General features: G+C 44.6%; 1 protein-coding gene across 3 annotated transcripts in view; it reads left to right on the top strand.

Annotated features, from left to right (window-relative positions):
* The window catches only part of INPP5D (inositol polyphosphate-5-phosphatase D), a 52,895-nt gene that overhangs the window by 9,020 nt on the left and 27,399 nt on the right, over positions 1 to 16,476 (top strand). For all 3 annotated transcript variants that reach the window (XM_084528691.1, XM_084528690.1, XM_084528689.1), the window contains exon 3: positions 16,273 to 16,423. In XM_084528691.1, the coding sequence (XP_084384817.1) occupies positions 16,273 to 16,423 (151 nt within the window). The remainder of the gene's footprint in view (positions 1 to 16,272; positions 16,424 to 16,476) is intronic.

Raw genomic sequence — 16,476 nt, 5'->3', positions numbered from 1 at the left:
AAGCATAGCTAAAGAAGGGGGGAAGAGTAACAAAAAACCCTTGAAACACAGGATCTCTTACAGTGAGTAGAGATCTTTGTCCTTAGCCTGAGAACAATTAGTCATCGAAATATGTCTGTTAGCCTGCAGTCTCTCACTGTAGTAAAACGCTAAGAACTGAAAAGCTGAGATAGGAAGAGAGCAAAAGATGTAGAGTAATGCAGATCCAGAAGGAGAGGCATGAGGCTGGAAATCAGCTGCCCCTGAGTTATCTTAGCTGCTACCTGCCTGTCTTTGGCAAACCACAGCTGTCTTCTCTGTAAAACAGGTGTGTTTCCCTTGCTCAAATGTGGAGGTGCATTTAATGCAGAGTTGTTGAAAGTTTGGAAACTGGACGAGTATATTTGCAATTATACAAAGAGTGTTGGAAGAGCAAAGGAGACATTGGAAATAACAAGATCAAACTAAATGCATAGCTGTGTCTTTCTAAGTCAGGAATCTGTGGGCAGTTCTTGCCATCCAGATTCACAGCAGGTAAATTTTTTTTGTACCGTCACTTAAAGTGTCACATTTGTGCATCTAGCTGAGGTGTCACTGCAGCCCTTATCGCTGCACAATCTGAATTCCTTGTGAGTTTAGCATCTCAACCAGGGGAAGTGCTATTGTTCCCATTTTACAAACAGGGAACTGAGTCCCAATCTGTTAAGGAGGATAGGACTACCAAAATAATCTTAATTAGCAGTCTCTTGCTAACTTTCCCAGGATCAGAAGATGTCTGTGATCTATGAATGTTTGTCTCCCCTCCTTTTAGTTGTGCTGTCACATGTAGTTAAAGCCGAGTTTGTACCTCTGTGGTCAGTGAGGAAGATACAGGTTTCTGACTTGGGTGGGCAAGTTCTTGGCAAGTCCTTTTTCTCTCTCTTGGCTAAAGAGTCTGGAGAACCCCCTTAGACTGCCAGGCCCTTGGCAAGATGAAATAAGGGAGGAGATTCCCATTACAGATGATTGTTCAGTGTGAAAGGGCACTGAAGTCAAAAGCTGCTGTTGAAAAGTTGCTGCCTTTGCCTAATGCTTTACCTTGTATTGCCTTTCTGTACTGTAATTTTAAAAGGTTATTGTCAAAAGTAAAACCTGCCTCCTGAGTGAGGAGAGAGCTAGACTGGGATAAATTTGAAAGATCCTTATAAAAATCATCTTGAAAGAGGTGGTGAGAAGGGAGAAGACGCCGGAGTTGGCTGGTCAGTGAGCGCGGATTGGTGCAGGGTAGTGTGGGAGCATTGCTAAAAACCTGTGGATTTTGGTCCCTCTAGATTTCTGGTTCATCTCGAGGAGGAGCACACAGCTAGCGTTATCTGATGGCTGCTCAGCAATCGAGCTGCTGCGCAATCAGTCATTTCTCAGTGGCAGCTAGATTGCATCTGGGTTTATGCTCGCAGCGTATCAGAGGTCAAGTTTGCAGGATCGAGCACTTAGCTCGTAACACTGTGTGAAGGCAGCAGGGAATACACCCTGACAGACAGATGGCAACGTTACAAAAATAGGCTGGTACCAAAGATGCCGTGGTTAGGGGAAGAGCCAACACAGTAGTTAAGGGAACAGCTTGAGGTCCTTGCTAAAGGTGGAGTCCCCTTAAGAAACTGGGGCATCTGCTGAGCAGGCTTTGGTAACTCTGTGCCTTGGGCAGATTTTAGAGTTGTGTGCTGTATCTTGGTGTGCCATGCGGCACAGCCTGACCTCTGAGATCTAGGAAAGCCTGGTGTCCGCAGTGCTGCCTCATGGGCACAACCCAAGCTTTAGCTCAGCCACGTAGCATTTCCACTTTGCAGTCCAGAGCTCGAGCCAGGCACGCTCATCCACACCTCAGGGCATGGACCTCTCCTAACCACCACTGCTGCCTTCTGCAGGGGGGCTCCTCCCTTCTTCTTCGCGCCAATGTGTTTTTTTTTTCTTATGTGACCCATTCATGCTCCTGAGCTCAGTGCTGTCCTCACGAGTACCTGCCTCACGCGTTGTGGGCTGCCGAAGACCAAGGCTCCGGCCTTGTTTTTGTGCCTTGTGGCTGCCTGCAGCATGGGGAGAGGGCAGAAACAGAGCTTGCCTCGAGCAGGAGTGGGAACCATGTCACATTTTCAGGCAAACTGGAAAATGTAAAGGCATTCGGGTGAAATGTTTCATTTTTGTTTTGTGGCTTTTCACAAGTTGCCAGTTGTTGAAGAAAAATATTTCAGACTGAAAATTGGTCCATCTTTTTGAAAGAGTCTAGAAAGGCAATTTCGAACTTTTCACTTCTGTTTTTTTGTTTGTTTGTTTGTTTGTTTGGTATGTTTTTTAATTAAGGGGTGGGGGGAAAGTGAGGCTGAGTGAAGACCATTCCTTGCATAGTACATGCTCCAGTCCCTCTCCCCCCTTTTTTTTATTTTTATTTTTATTTTTATTTTTATTTTTAATTTATTTATTTATTTTGCTTTGAGCAAAACTTTTTGATCAGCTCCAGGGTTTGGCAATTTCCATGGAATACTTTGTTGTGAGAAGGAAACATGGAAAGCTGTTGCCTTCTCATGCTGCATAAGAGCCTATTATATTACAGTATGGAAAGCATTCGTTGTTTTTAAGGTTCCCGTCTGTATCCTTCTTTCCACTTCACTTTCCTGACTGCTGTAGCTTCCCAGCTCCCTGGCAGAAAGCAGTGGTCTGCCTGCATCTGTCTGCACTCTGCTCTGTGGGTAAACATGGAGACATTTGTTGTGCAGCTCTAGTGGCAGAACACCATTCCTGTGAGCATGAGCGCTGCAGCATTTGTGCTGAAATTCACCATTGCCGCAAAGGGTTTTTTTTTATAAATTACTTATATTTACACTTAGACCCTCCCTTTGCAACAAATACTGACCCTATTTGCTTGTGGATTTTGCTGACTTCAGGGAAAATTATAGATGCCCTAACAGTACTGTTTTACACCGAGTGATCATCTAGCTACCTTTTTTTTTTTTTTTCTGGTAATTTTTTCTAGCCTGATAGGAGGCTGCGTGCAACAGGAAACAAATGGTGCTATGTGAGCAGTTAGAAAGCAGGCCAGCAGCTGTGACTCACTGTATCAACTGACACTGAAGCTGTAGGTTACCAGTGTACTTGCAGCATGGGCTCCCAGAAGGTAGGAGAGCTGGTAAATGCTCTGTATAGGGTTTCCTGCTGAAACCCTCCCTCTCCAGCCCACCTCTAGAAACACATTTCTGGGGAAATGTCTAGGTTTGTGCACTGTTTGTGTGGCTAAATATGCCAGAAAGACCAAAACCTTCTGTCCCGAGACAGGCAGGACATACAGTGAGAGGGCTGACAGTTTGTTGGCGGGTCAGCAGGATTGTCCCAGCCTCTGGGGCAATTTGCTGTGCTTTCTGTTTGCGAGTCCTGCAGGGTGGAGCTCAGTGTAAAAGCTTCATCCGGCGCGCTAACCTGCTCCCCGAGTGCAGACGTACATACGGCTGCCCATCCTGCGAGCACAATCTGATAAGAGCGTGAGTTTAGGTCAGTTCCTGGTGTCACTGCTGCTGTCACCAGCATCAGAGGCAGTTTCTGGCTGTGCAGCACATGCAGCACCAAGTCCCTTGTCAGCTCCTTGCAAGGAGGGGCAACCTTGGGGGCATTTTTGTCTCTTCTCTTTGATACTGTACTATAAATTGCTGCACCACTTCGGCACCTGAGGCCAAGAAAGGTTTTTTTGTGGTAAAGATTTTGTGGTTTGCTTTGGAGTTTGATCATCTATCTATATCTGATCAAAACCTGTCTACTTGGAAACTGCACTTGAGATGCTTTCAGTGGGAGATAATGCAAAGCATAATCCTCTGGGTGATGCTAACCCCTTCACAACAGTGCAACCTCTTAGAGCTTCTGCCAGCCAGCTGTACAGGAACGAGGCCTTGCTTTGTACTTACTCAAATTGATGTCAAAACCTTCTGGCTCCTTTGAGGATGGGGCAGGCACAGGTCTGCCCCCAAAAACACTTTCAGGCTGTAAGACATCCATGGGTCACTTGCAGCTTGAAGGCATTGGATGCCGTTGGCCTCACTCTGCATTGAAAGGCAGAAGGAGACCAAGTGTCCCCCGAGGGACGTGCAGCTCTGCAGGTGGGGTGGGACACAGCGGGTGGACAGCCACTCCCTGCAAGCAGGAGGACCTGGTGGGCAGGGGTGTGCGTATTTGGGCTGGTGTGCTGCCAGGCTGTGTGACAGTGCTCCTGGGGGCTGGATGGGAGCAACAGCACCTGCACTGCTACAAGGCAGGGAAAAGCAGTGTTACCCCAAGGATGGAGGGGTACTGGGAGCTTGGATGTAGTATTTCAGTAGGGAGCAGAGAGGAGGTCGCCAAAGGGAGTGGGGAATGCTGGGAAGTTATGCTTTTCCTAACTGTAAATTTCAGGAAAAATAATGCTGAGAATAGAATTGATTTTGCTGAATTATTTATTACTTGGGCAAAATCACTGTTTACTCAGAAAACTTACCATGTTTGTGGTACTCCATTGACTGTGAAGGGCTGAGCTATAATTGGGGTGATCACTTTTCTTGCATGGAAACAGGGGACAAGAGGACAACTAGATGGTAATTAGGAACAATATCTTGAAACGTAGTTAGGGAAACACATTTCTGGCATGCTCAAATACATAATTTATATTAAGCTTCATTTTATTGCTGAAAATGGTACATATTCCAATTTGAATATATTCCAGTATAATGTTGGTTTTAAATCAACTTGTAAAACTCTTTACCCTCTTTAAATGTAGGACTGAAGTTAATTTACAGCCAGGGCTTAGCAGAATCTGCATACTTTGTTTCTGCAGTCTATCCAGATCTGTTTATACAAGGAAAATGTTCTTTCCGCTGTTGAATCTGAGGTAGGAATAAACATAATGCATTTCACAGGTTTTAGAAAACTGAAAGAAGCAGATTTAATAAGAGAACACTAGGTATTTCCTGAAACATGCACATTCCCGCTACTGAATCCCTCAGTATACAAAATTCTTCATACAAACAAACCATATCCAGCTTTTGTCTAGTTTGAACCTTTTCAGAACGTTTCCAGTTTCCTGCAAATATCAAAAAAAAAAAAAAAAAAAAAAAGTTCAGAGAAGGTGGCTTAAATCACGTTAAAGTTGTGTGTATATATAATTTTTTATTTATTTAATTTTTGCAAATATCAAAAAGTGAAATCAAGTATTTGGAAGCTGTCACATGCCATGAAATTAAATCTCTTTTCCTTTTATCAGGATGTGGTCTAAGATAAAATTTAACTCCATTTAATGCCAAAGAATATCATCAATTTTTGTTACAGCTTGCCCTCTAATAAATGTGTTATGTCACAAACTGCACACACAAGCAGATTGTTCTAATTTTATAACTATACCTAAAAAAAAATCTTAACAGATTTTGAAAGTAATATAAATAATCTGTTACTTGAAAGCCTTCATCATGCTTAAACAAATTAAAATTGAAAATCAGCAGTCCTTGCTGAAGGTACAAAAGTAACTTCCAGGAGCTGCAAAATTTTTTAAGATTCAGAAGGTAAAAATTAGATCTGTTAAAGACAGATCAGTTCAACAGTGATTGTTCTAGAAAAATAATTGTTTCACCTTATTACTTTTTGAAGGGCTTTGACCACCCACAACCACACACCCAACAGCTCTTTTCTACCCCGCTAGATATTTCACTTCCCACTATGAACGTGTGAATGCACAAACACGAGTGCTTGAGTGTGCTCCTGGCACAGAAATGGGGCAAACACTTTGGCTGGAGGATAGGAACGAGTGGCCAGGAGGTAGTAGGAGCTTCAGCCTCCAACGGCACAGGAACTTTCTCCAGCATCAAATACTCTGTAGGAAGTTCTGCCCACCCCTGCAGATATTTCCATCCCAAATCAGCTGCTTTTGTAGGCACATTTTAAAGGAAAGGCTAGTAACCTCTGCTAAGTGAGAACTATTAGAAGGTGTTGTTTTTAGTTGTTGTTGTTTTGTTTTTAAACAGTTTTTTCACATTATTACAGTCTGTGCTTGAGATGCAAAATGTTATAATCCTAATCAAGATGAGCAACTTGGGGGCATCCTCCCACATCTCCAGGATCAACAAAATGAAGATTTCTTGTATTTTTAAAACTCACCTGGCAGATGTAGAAAAATAATTGAAAGCTTACATAATCAATGTTATCAACAAGAAAATATTCTCATTTTTCAGTAGTTTGATGGATCTCAGCTTTCATATTATCAGTCATATAGTCAGAGTTTAAAGCATTTATCTTTTTTGTTTCATGTTTTCAAAGATTTCTGATGAAGTTTCATAACTGAATTTGAAGTATTCATGGAGACAGCAAATCATTCCCCTTTTGACTGTGTGGTAATGCAGCAGTGTTTTATTGCTTCTGTGCTTTGAGGTATGACAGGTCACAGGGAGAACTACTCATTTTCAGGCAAGTCTTGAGATGTTTTCTCCAAGAAAGAAGCTAATATACTGTTGATGATATATGAGGCTTTTGTACTTCACAAATAGATCATTTAAGGTAGGAACAAGGCTTAGAAAACATTGCTATTGAATTTTGCTTACAATGAATCTTACGGCAAATATCGCTGTCTGTAAACAATCACCTCTGTACTTTTACTGGAAGGGTGATGCCCCTTTTTCTTCAGCGATTTATTTGCTGATGAGATGCATCATTGCTGGCTGTGCCTGCAATACAGAGATGCAACTCGCCCAGCAGGCCACGTGTAAAATTTCGGGTCCAGTTAGACCTTGATCACTTGATCTGTTCTGCAGCCTGAGGTGACTGGACCAGTAGACCCTACGCGTGTGCTGCTGCTTATTACTGATGGCTAACCTGTGAAAAGTAGAAATATCCAGTCACCTTTGGGTAACATTTGATTGAGTGGATTGTCCTAGTTGCACTTGTTGTAGGTAAACTTGATCTGCTTGACCTTTTACCTTTACCAATACGAAGTTATTTAACCAATACCTTTAAAATCAACATTTTGGTTGTTGAGGCAAATTCCATTTAAAGTTTTTGGGGAATCCTTTAGTTTTAAGGTTGAAATATAAGTGCAAGGAACATAGGACTTGATTGCAAATGGCAAAATGGTTTGGGGAAATGAAACAGGCTTTAGCAAAGATAGCTCAGATTCGGTCATTTCGTAGTCCCTCTGAGAGAATGAAATCATATCGCAGCCTTTGGTTGTTCCCAGTTCTTTGCCCTGCTGTCTGACTTCTGCCTTCAGTTCATAACTTCTGACAGGGTTTTCCGTCTCGGTTCTCCGCTGAAAGTTTAAGTTGGGCCCCTTTAGTGTTTGGTGTCAGTTGAAACTGCGGTCCATTCAGTACAGAAGATGACAGGGAAGGCAGAGAGCTGATTATGGATTCTTCCCTGTCTGCCTGCACAGCTGAGAGGCCGCCCACTGAAATGCAGCTTGGGACTGGTCTGTGCAGGCACAGCTGCTGTAGGCACCCATTCACCTGCCTCAGGGAAAAATCCTTTCTTGTAGGACTTCCAGCACCATTGCCTGGGGGTATTATTTATTGTTATTTATTGCCTTATAATGCAGGAAAAGCTGAAGAGGACTTGACAGTTTCCAAGGAGGAGCAAGTATCAGTGACCAGCAATAGTTTTCCCAGCTCAGTTACCATCAGATGTTAGCTTTGCCAAAATCAGAATGGTCACCTCCACAAACTGCCTTCAGAAATAGACTGTTGCATTTGCTGCCTTTGGTTGCTTTGTTGAGTCAAGGACCTATGTTTTCAGGTTTGTCTTGGTAATCACTAGGGCCTAAATACTTTGCAAAGAACTGAAAATGGAAATTTTCATTTGACTCAAAGTGCTGAAGCTTTTCAGTGGAAAACGAAAAGCACAAGGCTTGTGATAAAATTTAAATTAAAAAGAAAAAAAAGAAAAAAAAGTTGACAGAAGTAGTGTACTCCAAAAGTTTTGCTTAAATTCTACCCACGCACTACAGAAGTGCTAAAAATTGCTTTGGATCCCCGTGGCTCTGCAGTCCTGCCTCATTCATCACCAACTCATCTGACTTGCACCTTATAGCTAAATTTAACAACAGTCCCTCGTGTTCTGTCATGGAACCATGCTGTTGTTTGCTTGTTGTAGATTTAAATCTTTATTGTTATAACAGAAATGATAAACGGGTTGGTTGCTCAGGAGGTTCCTCTTGCTATGAGTTGGATCATAGTATGCTCTGCTGGGGAAACCTTTTCTGATGGCTGGAGTTTGAAAGTTCTATTTAGTGCGAACGAGCTCCTTGAGTACGTGGTGTTGATGCTTTCTGTAACTGCTCGGAGTTCTTAATAGCTTGTACCTAACTATATTAGTTAGATATTTGGCAATTGCCATGCTTTTTGTGTGAATTGTGGAGTGCCAGAGCAGAATGGAATGGGATCTTCAAATAGGACCTGGGTACATTTATTTTGTGACCTATGTCTTCACTCTGTGTGTAAGAATGCCAGTTAGAACAACTTCTGTGGGTTCTTTACCTTCCAGAACTTCTGATGTGTTTTTCTTTAGGATGTAGAATTTTTACTAAAAAAATGAGATAAAAATTTGGCAGTCAGCTGTACTCTACTAAAAACTCCTTTCAATTTTCCTTCTCTTCAACAGAGTATTTTAATTTGCAAATGTCCCAGTCCTGCCATGCGAGCATTTGCTACCTGTGAACATGGCCAATTGTCAGGCTGCCAGAATGCACCTGAGCAGGATCACACAGACGAAAACTCTCACAGGGCCAGAGGAGTTCGGCACTGGCAGTTAGGACAGAATCTTTTTAGGCTCACTCAAACTGTGCTCACATTCCCCACGCAGAGCATGTTAAACTCTTAGAACCGCATGAACAGAATGCATTGTCTTCCTCAAGTCTTTCCTGTGAAATTGAAGGTAGGAAATAATAAGATGGTCATTTTGACTGAAATTGGATCAGGAAAGAGTTCATGTTTTAAACTAGATTTTCACTGCAGCTGGAGTCTCCTTCATTTGTCTCCTTCCCAGTTAGCAACAGAGGCAAGAATGCTTATTTGCACCTGGTTAACTTGTTTCCATCTAGCATTAACAGGACTCTTATTTTGTGCACGTATTTCAAGCCAGCAACGAAGTAGGTGCTGAACTCTAACAAATATTCTGTGCATGCTACTGTGAAGTGAAAATTGTTTAGCATTCCATTTTTTAATATGTACTATGAGAAAGGAATTGATGCAGTGACAGTAATTCATGTACAACGTCTCTTAAGTCAGCATGATGTTTAAAGAAATGAAGCTCGTGGTAGAGGCAGTATGTAACGATGGTGTGTTTCAGTTTCATTTTAGGAACAGAGAGGGGTTTAAAGAATTGACAAAGCAGTAATTTTCTTTATTTTTTTTCTTCCTTTTAGTGTTTTGTTTGTTTGTGATGTCTGATTTTCAGTCAGGAACAAAACACAGAAGTAATGCATACTTAGTTCTTATTAATTTGCAATTCCTTGTTTTCTTTCATCGATAATCTCCTCTTTCAGAATTTCTGAAGCCATCTTTCCCAGGATTTTTCTAATTTCCATGTTCTTTGCTCAGTGTAAAAGGCCACTGTAGCAAAAGTGACAAGAGTAAGCAAACCTGAGCATCAGGATCAAACATGCAAAATGGGACAAGAAAGCATCTCAGCGGAGACAGGAACTATTCACCTTTGGTTCTGTCCACCATAACTCAGATTACATATCTCACAACCACACTTAAGCAGCGCCGTTCTCCCCAAAATTTATACGATTTTTCGCAGTTGAGGAGGCACAGCTCCAACCACCCACTGGCATCCTTTGCCTGGGCTCTCTGGTTTTCTCCCCTTGCCTCTTCTGTCCTGCTCAGTTCCCGTGCTTGGGCCCCTGTTACTGAGCTTTATCAAGTGTCTGAACGCTGCTGTCCCACCACTTACTAAAGTCCATTCCTTTACTGACTCTCCCTGTCACAGGATCCCCCTTTTCCTCAGCCACTCGCTTGCTCCTCTCCCTTTGTGCTCTGTGCTCAGCCCCATTTTCTTCCTGCCGTGGGTGTTGCATTCACAACACGGTACGTTTCGGGGTGACTTGTATTTTGGGAAGTAGCTGTAGCTGTTTCTCCCAGCTGTGATTCCCGTGCATGGTCCCATTCCTGTGAAATGCCCCTGAAATTGCTTAGCACAAGATTTCATCTATGAATAAGAAATGCTTTCTAACGAAACAAAACTGAAGCCCAAACAGGCTGCTTTAGAAATCGTTTACCAGAAATTTCTTATCTCTTAAGTTCAGCTTCTGAGTGAAATATATATGCCTGCCTACATGAGAGCCAAAAGGAAATTTAAAAATGCCACCTAGACTTCTTAGCTAGCAGACAGTCTTGAAGACAACTGTTTCCCGAAGAAGGAAAGCTATGACTTTTTTTTTTTTTTTCAAATCTAAAAGGAAGAAATGTTCCTTCCAGCATTTAGCACCAAAGTAGATGTGACCTGATTTTCAGCTTCCACTGAAATCGGTGGGTATTACAGGAGTTTTTTGACTTTGAGAACGCATTGACTGAAATGTCTATATAAGGATTTAAATACCTGGCTTAAGGCACCCTGGTTAGAAAAGATTGCCCTTAAGCAATACAAGCAGATGACCAGTTTCCTAGTTCCTCCTTGCGCCTTGGCTCAGGAAAGGAAAACGCTTCCTCTTCCTCCTGAGGGCCCCAGCCTTCCTGTGCCATCTATTTATACGTTGCTGTAATGAGCCCCATGTTAACCACTTCCTCGCCTGCCACAGCGTGGGCTTTACCTTGTTTAATTCTGCTGTTGCTTTGTCTTTGTAGTCCACCTGCAGCTTCTCTTAAAGGTATGTTCAGAGCTGCTCCTCAGCACGCCGGCACCAGGAGCATCATTTTGCCTAGCTGTTTTGGCGTCCAGGCAACACTGCTTGGAGGTAATGAAGAAGAACAGACTTAGGCTGGGCCCTGCTGGCCTTTTTACACCAGGTATAAAGGAAGAGTAGATGATCAACCATATTAAAACCTGTCAAAAAGTTCAGATAGATGAATTTGGAAAGGGATCACAAGATTTAGCCAAGGAACAGTGATTAAGGGCTTTAGCCACAGATGTTTTCTGAAATGGAGAACCCAGAAACCTATTCAGTGTGAGAGCAGGAACAAGCTATAGCTACTTGTTTCAAATAATCACACAGCGAGGTTAAAGAGGTGCAAGAGAAATGTGTGGAAGGACTCACAGAGCTGATTGCAGTTTCTGGAGGACAGGAGATCCCAGGACATCCTGTGGGAAAAGGTTTCTAGCTGAGCAGGCTGCAGTAAAGAGGGTATGGGGATGATCTGAGAGTTTGGTTTGGGATGCAGCTCAGAGAGCTGGGTGATGGTGACCAGCAAGCTCACATTCAGTTCTGCCAGCCTTCTTAAGGATGCAGCGAGGTCTGGACAAAGAGGCAGCGGGCAGATTGGAAGGGGGCTTCCTACAGGTACAGAATTAGGGGTGGCAAGAGGCCTTGTAAGGTCTCCACATCCAGTGTTTGCCCTTTTTTTTTCAGGTTGGAGCAGGACTGGGTACTCACTAGCCAGCTGTGGGGGATGACACCTCCAGAGACAGGGACACTCGCTGTGTAGCCTGACTGCACTGTCTTTGGCAAATTCCCTTGAGATCTGATCTCAATCTCCACTGTTGCAAAGCAAACCAGCCACATCTGCTGTCCTTGGGGGACTTACCACACCGCTGATTATCATCTTTATGTGAGAATTTAGAACTTATGAGATGGCTGTCGTGACCTCTCCAGGCTGCCCCTTTGCTGAACTGTACCAAGACTTTTATTTCAAGCTTTGCTTGTAAATCACATTTTCCAACTGTTCTGCCATCCTTGTCATTTTTCCTTGGGAGACTCTCTGGTATTCTCATTTGTTCCTTAAAAAATGGTGCCAGGATGGATGCGGTGGTCCAGATACGTCCTTGCAGCACTGAGTACAGAAAGACAGCTTCTTCTGGGTCTCATACGACAGTCTCCTAACAGATCTTACAAAGACATAGGCTTTTTCTGATGCAGTTTCCCACTGTAAAATTGTTGCACAGCCTGATTCACTGTTATCCAGATTTCTTTGTGTAATTCTGCAGTTTTACAGATTGTTCCCTGTATTGCATATATTCGCTCAGTGTTTCCTTTCTGTATGTGTATATCAGTGCAAAGCTGAGGTGCCTGCAGTGATGCTGGAGGAATCGATGCAGAGCACGGTGCCATGGAAGCAGAGCCTGCCCTCTGTGCTGCTCCCCCATCCTGTGAGCTGTGTGAGCACGTTTCTGGGAATGTGGTGTGTTGCTCTGGAGATGACACTTGCCATCCACGTTTTTAATGACTTGAAACAATTCGCTTCACAATTAAAACAAGATCTGTCCTGTGATAACCCCGAGAAAATACTTACTAAATGTAGAGGGTGCGGGAAAGTGGATTTCGTTGTTGGGCTCTGCTCAGGTGGCTCCTGCTTGCTCTGCACTGCCCCATCCTGCTCATTTTTGTTTGCATTGCCCTGTTCCACGTCTGCTCGCTATCTCAAGCACAAGAGCAAGTCTGCATAAAGTTAAGGCTCTGTTTTGCCTTGCTCCTGTCATCCAATGTGGTTTTCTGGAGGCTGTTTGTTCAGAGTGCACCACCAGTCTGTTTTTTGCTGATGGTCTCCACAAGATGCTGAGCAGCACAATGCTGGTATTTTACTTCCCACCACTGCTCTCCCTCCTTAACCTGTGAACCTTTTCTGCAAAGTCAGGTGCGAAGAAAGCACATGTCCCAGCTATGTGCTGCTCTCCTTGCGCACTGGCACCCGGACATCTTGCAGCCACGTGCCAAATACCACAACTAGCATTTGTCATGCTGGGTTCGTTCTCATCCTTTCTCCATGAGGAGAGGCAAGTGCAGTGTGGTCTTGCTTTTACAGTTCTCTCTCTCCCCTTTCAAACAATATATAGTTGTTGCTGTGATTCTGTGCAGAGGGAGACAGCACAAAGCTGCGTGCCCTGCCCTCCCAGGGGGAGCAGGAGTTTTGGGGGCTGCCTTGGATCAAGAGGAGCTCATTTCACAGAACAGGCAAACGGACAGAGGGTTGTTGGGCGCTGCTCGTGCCAGAGGGAAACAGCCCTTTCCACATGCTTCCTCCATTGAGGCCCTTGCAAATAATAACAATTACGGCACAAAAGAAAATGAGCTAGGATAATGCAGCGATCTTTGCTTTCAGATTCGCATAATGCATAGCAATCAGGGAAGACACTGGAGCTCCCTTACCATGGGAGGGAGCTGAGCAAGTCTGAAGCCACCCCATCCTTCCTGCTGCTTGGCCACAGCTGGTCACAGCTCCTGCCCCCCACCACTTCCCTGCCTCCTTACTGCAGCTCTCACCATCCCTGTGCAGCTGCTGGGGATGCGTGTTCAGCTCCCTGCTGAATTCTGTCCTTCCATGAGCGCTGTCCTGTATGCTTGCTGTGCACAGTGGGGAACGTGTCCTTTTTGCCCTGAATGTGCTGTGGAAGGAGGGCACTTGGAGGAGACTGGCTGTCTTTGGGAAGGAGCAGCTGGATCCAGGTGCATCCAATTCCCAGCTACTCCACATGGCAGGGGTGCAGCTTGGAGCAGGGTGAGTGAAGGCTGGGGTGGCCACAAGTCCCAGTTATCCATGAGAGAGGAGATGACTGGATTCATGCAGGTGGCTCAAGCCTGTGTGCCTGAGCCAAGCTGCCAAAAATAAGGTGTGTAACACCTAGGCCTCTCTGCATGTCTGTCCCTGCACATGAGCCAGAGTTTATTGCCTATCTGTGGAATTTGAGCTGGACCACAGGCCTTGGTCCACTCCTTAAATGCAAGGCCATGAGTTTAGAGGAAGGAGGCCTGTTACAAAATGCTGCTGCTTCTGGTTGCCACAGAGACCAGGATGGTTTCGGAGACCGAACTCTCCTTGGCAGCAAAAAGTGCTAATTCAGCCTTTCCTCCCACTTACATCAAGGCTCCGTTTGTCCTGAAGAGAGCTGCGCAGGGCATGCTGTTGTCTTGCAGGAGCTGAGAGGCAAAACAAGGCTGGATGCGGCAGCATTTGGGCATTGGGGTGGGAGGGATGCTGTTCAGGAGCGGGATGGCTCACCCCCACCTCAGGGGAGGTCAGGGAAGCAGGCAAACAGCCAGGCCTTTGGAAAGTGACGTAGGAGTGTGAAGACAAGTTTGGAAAGAGAAGGAGTGGGGGCAGGCTGCAGTGATCCAAGAGGTGGGGGAGAGCTCTGACAGCAAATCCTTCCTCTTGCAAAGATCCAGAAGGCAAACCCCGACCCTCCCTGTTTACCCTCTAAGTGTTTTAGGGTCTCAGTGCACACTGTTACGGGCCTGATGCCTTTTTCCACGTGCCCTTTGGGGTAGCTCAGGGCAAAATGAAAACATAATCCACTGTTTGCCCAAGTGCTGCCTCAATGCTGAATGTGCTGTTTTCAAAAATACGAGAAGAATAAATCTTGCTAAACGCCGGAACACCTGGGAGGCAGAATGGGAGGCTGTGCAGGCAGAGCTCTCAAGCATCATACGCGTTTGTTAGGAAAATTTCTTGCTGTGCCTTTAGAGGCATGCGGGTGTAGTTAAAACAGAAAGACGGGCCTGAGGGTACTGAAGGCTTCAAATGTGGTTCGGCGTTGAAAGCTTTGTCCTCATTTTTGGCCAGAGATTTTACTCTTTGAGGAAAAGCTGAAAAGAAATCTTGTTGCTAGGACTCACTGAAGACATTTTCCTGTTCTGCTCACGGAAGGCTTATGTCAGCGTTTCTCCTGTTTAATCTTTTGTTTTTAATGAATTTGCCTTTAAAAAAGGCTCACAGGTAATAAGAGATTGGGCAAACACATGGCAGGTAAATAAGCCTGTTCAAACTTGCGTTAAAACTTTTTGTATGTTAATTTTTACAGCCAATTGTTGCAAGCAAAAAGAAATGAATGTGTCCTGCCTGTCTCGAGCCAGAATGTCTCAAGTATGGCTGCTAGGCGAGTTATTTCAGAGCGCAGGCTTAAGCAGCTAAACCATAAACGTGTTTCCTGTGCAAAATCTAGCTGTATACGTGTAAAATAGTGCAAGTCAAGCCTGCCACGAGCATCATCTGGTATTTCTTTTGGTTGCCCGCTACTGCTGTGTCCGCAGGTGTGAACGCTTCCTGGTGTAGCTCTGGAAGCAGCTACCACACGTGGTCCTGCCCCTGTCCTTGATGTTCTGCTGCACGTGCAGGTGGGGCTTGCTTGTGAGGGCTTCTCTGGGAAAACCTCTCATCCAGAAAGAGCACACCCCACGAGGGGTGATCAGAGCTTCTCTTAAGGGTTTGCCTCATCCTTACATGCAGTTTTGGAGATAATACACTGCTCTTTCGGGTCGGTAGGCGGGGAGGTCTGTGCAGAGCCGTGACAAAGCATTTCTCTGCCCTGGGTAGGGCCCTTGGTTGGAGCAAAGTAGCAGGACTGCAGGGATGGCTGCTGTTCCTGCCTGGTAAACCCAACAGATTTACTGTTCACAGCAACTTCGGATATATAGATACAATTGCTCTAAAACTTTGCCTCTGCAAATGTCTAAAAACTTATTCCCTCTATTTGCCATTTACAAGTATCTATTTCTTGAGATTGGTGGCCGGGGCTGTGCTAGAAACAGCTTTAGTCATAGTTAAAATTCAGCTGGCAAGCTCAGTGTCATGCCTGCCTGATGCATTCACAGTGCTATCTGTGTCCTCAGCTTCCGAAATCTTCATCTGAGCACCTTTTTTTTTCACATGACAGTGCCTTGCCAGTTTGTTTCATTTGAACGTAGCTCTGAGCTTTTGAATCCTGGAAGGAATAGGATGCTAACATCTAGATTTAGACATGTTTATCTTGCAATTGCGCAGAAAAATTCTTCCTGGATGCCACAAAATACAAGATAGTCCAGGATATGTGCTCAGCAGAAGAGGGAATGCAAAAAATTGATCTGGGAGAATTCTTTGTTTTTAACGATTTCTTCTGCTTTGATGCCAAGCACACTGAATCAAGCGAGAGTGCCCTTCCATTTGGCTTCACTGAACCTTTGAGGCTGCCATTTTGCTGACAGTGGCTGGAACATGTGTGTGTACCTGTTTCTGTTTGCACTGCAAGTGTTCTGCACAGAGCCAGTGGTCTGACAGGCAGAAAGAGCTGGGCTGGCTTTCTCTGGACAGCGAGTGTGGGTTTTGCTCTCTCTCTGACTTTGTTTTTCCCTTGTGAGGAGCAGTGTTTCTGTGGTAGGAAATCCCAGGCCATGACAGCCTCTGTGTTTTGTTTCAGGCATCAGAGGGTGTTCCCGTGAAGTATTTTGAGAACTTGGAGGAACTGATAGAATTTTACAAGAAAGAGAACATGGGTCTGGTATGGCATCTCAAATATCCAGTGCCACGAGAAGAGGAAGAAGCTCCGGATGAGCCAGAGGAGGATGCTGGTAAGAATCCCATGACGTGACTCGATGAGGCAGACCCTTGACACTTACTCTGG

Source organism: Aythya ferina (assembly GCF_964211825.1).
Source record: "Aythya ferina genome assembly, chromosome: 9".
Taxonomy (NCBI): domain Eukaryota; kingdom Metazoa; phylum Chordata; class Aves; order Anseriformes; family Anatidae; genus Aythya; species Aythya ferina.
The sequence above is the reverse complement of the archived record's forward strand: the minus strand, read 5'-3'. Positions and strand labels throughout refer to the sequence as shown.